This window comes from Postia placenta (genome assembly GCF_002117355.1).
Source record: "Postia placenta MAD-698-R-SB12 unplaced genomic scaffold POSPLAscaffold_14, whole genome shotgun sequence".
In the NCBI taxonomy this organism is placed as follows: Eukaryota; Fungi; Basidiomycota; class Agaricomycetes; order Polyporales; family Adustoporiaceae; genus Rhodonia; species Rhodonia placenta.
This window is the reverse complement of record NW_020169845.1, coordinates 45,735-49,807: the sequence shown is the minus strand read 5'-3', so window position 1 is coordinate 49,807 and position 4,073 is coordinate 45,735. Positions and strand designations below refer to the sequence as shown.

Sequence of the window (4,073 nt, the reverse complement as noted above, 5' to 3'; positions counted from 1 at the left end):
GTCATCCAGTCCGAGTCTGAGGCAGGGTCGCTAATACCGCCGGAGCGGACTCGTCCACGACGTCGATTTCTGGTGTGGGAGGTGCTTCTTCGAGCGAAGGCGCAGAATTTGGCAGGGCAGGTGTGAATGGAATATCTTTGTCCGGGGCCGGCAAGCGCTCAAAGGTGAAATCTGCCTCCACTGTGGCGGGCTCGACCTGCATCTTCTCGCCGTCCTCGAGGAGATCGGCCTTTATCTCATCCTCGTCCTCTGGGGGTTCGGGCTCTGCTTCGATCACCTCGATAGTTATCTCGTCAGGGGCCTCATCCATCCGCTCGCTATCATCAAACAACTGCGTGTGAGGCTCGGCGCTCATGGGAGGTTCAGCGTCCTTGTCTTCGACTTCTTCCACTATGGCCGTATCTGGACTTTCGGGAGAGCAGTCCGACTGGGGCTGCGCTGGCGATGTTCGCTCGACCTCCATCGACGTCTCTGCTGAAGTTTGTGGCTGCGCGTCGAGAGCTGTATGTGCTTCGGCCGCTGTGCCGGTTCGATGCGCCGGATCGAGGTCGGCTGGTGACTGAGAGCCAGAAGGCTCAGCGATGGTCTTCGTCTTTTCCACCCACGCCGCCCAAACCGCCCTCACCCTCCTCTCCACACTCTCCGCCTTGCCCTCCACCTCCCTCACAAGGGCCCTCCGCCGGCCCTTGACCTCCGCCACGCCACGGCTCTCCACGGCATCCAGTGCGGTCAGCAGCCGACTGAGCTCCTCGAGATAGGCGTGCAGCGGCGCGTTGCCCGGCGTGTACGCAAGGTCCGGGCGCGTCGGCTCCGCGGCGTCATCTGCGACCGGGCTGGCTTGCGTTGCGCTCGCTAATACCTCCGCGCCCGCGCGGACCGCGATCTGCCCGCCACCGGGCACGACGAAATCAAGCGCGGCGGGGAAGACGAAGTTTGAGCGCAGGCCGGCGAAGCGCGTGCGGAGGCCGGCGATGGTGCGGAGCGCGTTGGCGCGTGCGGCATGCGCGCGGTACGTCTCCTGGATCTTGCGCGCAGCGGCATCCTGCTCCGGCGTGTACTGCTGCACGTGCTGAGGCGCGGGCGAATTGGGCGGGGAATTCGTCCTCTCTTTCGGCGAAGGCGTGCGGATGGCGATGGTGTGCCGCGGGGACGTGCCTGCGTGCGGCGAGACGGGGCTGGGTGGTTGGCGCGGTGGGACAGAAGCCGATCTTGAGCCAGAACCGATGGGGTTCAGATGAGAATGCATGGCGTGCAAGGGTTTGTGTGTCGGCTGTCGCCTATTCGACGGTGCGACGGTCTGTGAACGCAACGGTGTACGCGCAGTGCGAGTGTTCTACGCGTGATATCAGTTTACTTGGCAAACATCCGTGGTCAGAAAACAGTGGCTTACCAAGTCCCCGTCCCCGTCTCCAGACAGCCAGCCGAAGCCGCGCAAGAAAGGATCATATTGGTGGGCCCGCTGACGATACAGCTCTTCTTCGTCTTGCCGTCTCCGCGCGTCGGCTAGGAGCTGCCGCATCCGCTCTTCCTCCATAGCCCGCCTCTCCTGCGCGAGCTTCCTCCGTTCCTCCTCCAGTCTCAAGCGCTCTTGCTCCCTCTCCAGCTGCTCGCGCCTCCTTTGCTGTTCCGCCATGACTCTCCGCTGGCGGGCGGCGGGCGACATACCGTATCCGTGGCTGCCATACGGAGAGGCGCTGTACGCGCCGTCGTAGGAGTCATTGTCCTCGTGAGTGCCGTCGTCGTCGTCAAAGTAGTATGAGTTGTACGGCGTGTAGGCCTGACGTGCCGCGCGCGCACGGGCAGCACGCTCGCGGACCTCTTCTTGTGCGCGGCGGGCGGCGAAGTACTGCTCGCGCGCCGCGCGCTCATCAGCGAGGGCCTGCAGGTAGTCTTGATCGGGTGAGTATACAGGCGCGGCGCGCGAATACGCGTATGGGTTGGAGTAGTCTCCGTACGGGTTATAGCCGAACATGTTGTAGGATGTTATGGGTAGCAGGTCAATAGCGTGCGGTTGTGGATGCGCCTTGTAACTGCGATTATTAATATATGGTAGGGTGGAGATTCGGGGCAATTCGAGGACGAGCCTGGCGGTGGAGACGCTTATATGCATGGGGAAGTACGGGCAACAAACCGCCCACTTATCTCGAGTTTGTAGGCAGATCGCTCCTTACATGAAAGGCTGTGCATCATCGTCTGTACATCTTCTTCACTGGCAGACAACTTGACGAACGAAGGAATGAGGACTTTTTAGCCTGATAGAGAATGGTGCGACACGGGAGACAACCTGCGGCACATCCTTGACATGTATGCTATACAACCCAGTATCAACCAACAGACTTGGACGAGATTGGTCCACCCTGGTGCAGTAAAGGAATTCATTCTACATTACATAATTGTTTACATTCCTAGAAGCAGCATTGCGTCGAGTATGTCGCGGTGGGACACCAGGGTGTCCTTGTGGTACAGGTCCAGGTGGCTGAAGTAGCAAATGACCTGCTCCAACCAGGTTGTGAACCAGCCCTCTCGGCGCCGGGCCACTCAACTGCGGAGAAACATTGCCCCCTAACCTGACCTCGTCGGTCACGTCAAGCAGAGCCATATCATCGATGTAATGCATTTTCAGCCCTACGATATCAATCGCTCGATCAGCGGGTAAAACATAGTCAGAATAAATAAGTACTTCTTACCTTTGATTGTCGTCGATAACTTGTCAAAGGGGGGGATGGTCACAAGTTGAATCATTGTCAGGAATGCGATAACGGCCATGACATTGTCTTTGCGGTGGTCAGAATACTGGTGGTGTACAAAGCCATTGGCTCGCAACCATTTGAGTAGTTCGCAGTAGGTCTTTGCTGTGAATCATTGTCATCGAATGAACAAGGATGGTGGGCTGATGTGCACGGAGAAATAGCACATACAGCGGTGCGACTGCCATCCAGAAGGAATAGGATCCTCCGAGGGACGTGTGTAAACATCATATGAGATACCCCAAGTGCCCGTCGGCTGTACCATAAGCCTGGGCAACTGGGCGAAAAGCCATTGCTGGTTGATATACGCCATACTAACTTTATGAAAGGGATAAGACTGGAGGAGGTAGTGCGAGATACACTGACGTGTCGCACTTTTGCCCGTCACATTGTAACGCATTAGACGGTGTCACAATGCTCCAATCTACAGGTGCATCCGGAGACTCAGTGAGTGCTGGAGACATTTGAAGCCCAAGTCATTCAATATTTGTCCTAACTATTAGCCGATATAACGAGATCTTCGGCCTACTCATGATGAAGTCAAGTATCGTATCCGCAGTGTACATGGTAGCATCTCATGCCAGAGCCACCATTAAGTCAATAGACACTTGCCTCCTTGGCCTGCGCACATCATTGCGAAAACTGTAGTCAGCTTGCATCAGCACAAGTCTTAAGACCTCACGCGTGTATGCGACCTTCAGTCACTCATTTTTCAGGCTTGACGTACTGCTCAGCCCCGCCATACGCATGGTCTTCGCAATTGACAGAGCGTATGACAATGATATCTGCTGCGTTGCTGATCATTACGCCGAGATTGCTGCTTATGGGTGAGTCGACCTTGACCTTTGATCATACTAGTCTGTGTACTACATTGCCACATCATCCGGGGTGCACATCGCTTCAGCTGATCTCAGAGCGTTCAGCACATCGTGCTATTTTGATGATGAAGACCGATATGCAGTGTTATATCCGACAGGCTCTTACAGACCTCGACGGGGTTATGCTCACGATGACGATGTACTAGGATAGACAGCAATACCCGCTCAAAGTAAATTAATGGCGTGAAGGTGTGTACACACCGGCACCGTCCCAACTATGCTCGGACCATTGATCGACTTTAGCGACTATGCAGTTGCAAATCTCGGTCGCGTACATGAGGTACTATATATGTTAAGTCAGTCGGGCGGTCCTTCCTAAGTTCCTGTCGCGGCGTCGCGGCGGCGAACGCTGGAACGTTCTAGCACATGCCCTATTAGCGACTGGGCTAGCGGCGCATGATGGGCGGGGGACGTTGTCTCGACATCGCGCGCTCCATATATGGGCGCT

At 56.4% G+C, this 4,073-nt stretch overlaps 3 protein-coding genes across 3 annotated transcripts; all 3 read right to left on the bottom strand.

Annotated features, from left to right (window-relative positions):
• Positions 1 to 351: 351 nt before the first annotated feature.
• On the bottom strand, positions 352 to 1,246 carry POSPLADRAFT_1153009 (hypothetical protein; the record flags this gene model as incomplete). Its single annotated transcript, XM_024486709.1, has 2 exons — positions 352 to 390; positions 626 to 1,246. 2 exons carry the CDS (start codon positions 1,244 to 1,246, stop codon positions 352 to 354), a joined length of 660 nt encoding a protein of 219 aa, XP_024335236.1.
• A 45-nt stretch (positions 1,247 to 1,291) lies between these two features.
• On the bottom strand, positions 1,292 to 2,082 carry POSPLADRAFT_1041283 (hypothetical protein). The gene has a single exon (XM_024477880.1). It carries the CDS (start codon positions 1,970 to 1,972, stop codon positions 1,346 to 1,348), a length of 627 nt encoding a protein of 208 aa, XP_024335235.1. The 5' UTR covers positions 1,973 to 2,082; the 3' UTR covers positions 1,292 to 1,345.
• Positions 2,083 to 2,361: 279 nt separating this feature from the next.
• On the bottom strand, positions 2,362 to 3,076 carry POSPLADRAFT_1067476 (hypothetical protein). Its single transcript, XM_024482188.1, has 3 exons — positions 2,919 to 3,076; positions 2,688 to 2,852; positions 2,362 to 2,625 (listed from the first exon to the last, which is right to left on the bottom strand). The coding sequence occupies exons 1-3, from the start codon at positions 3,058 to 3,060 to the stop codon at positions 2,381 to 2,383; spliced, it is 552 nt and encodes a 183-aa protein (XP_024335234.1). The 5' UTR covers positions 3,061 to 3,076; the 3' UTR covers positions 2,362 to 2,380.
• Positions 3,077 to 4,073: the final 997 nt, after the last annotated feature.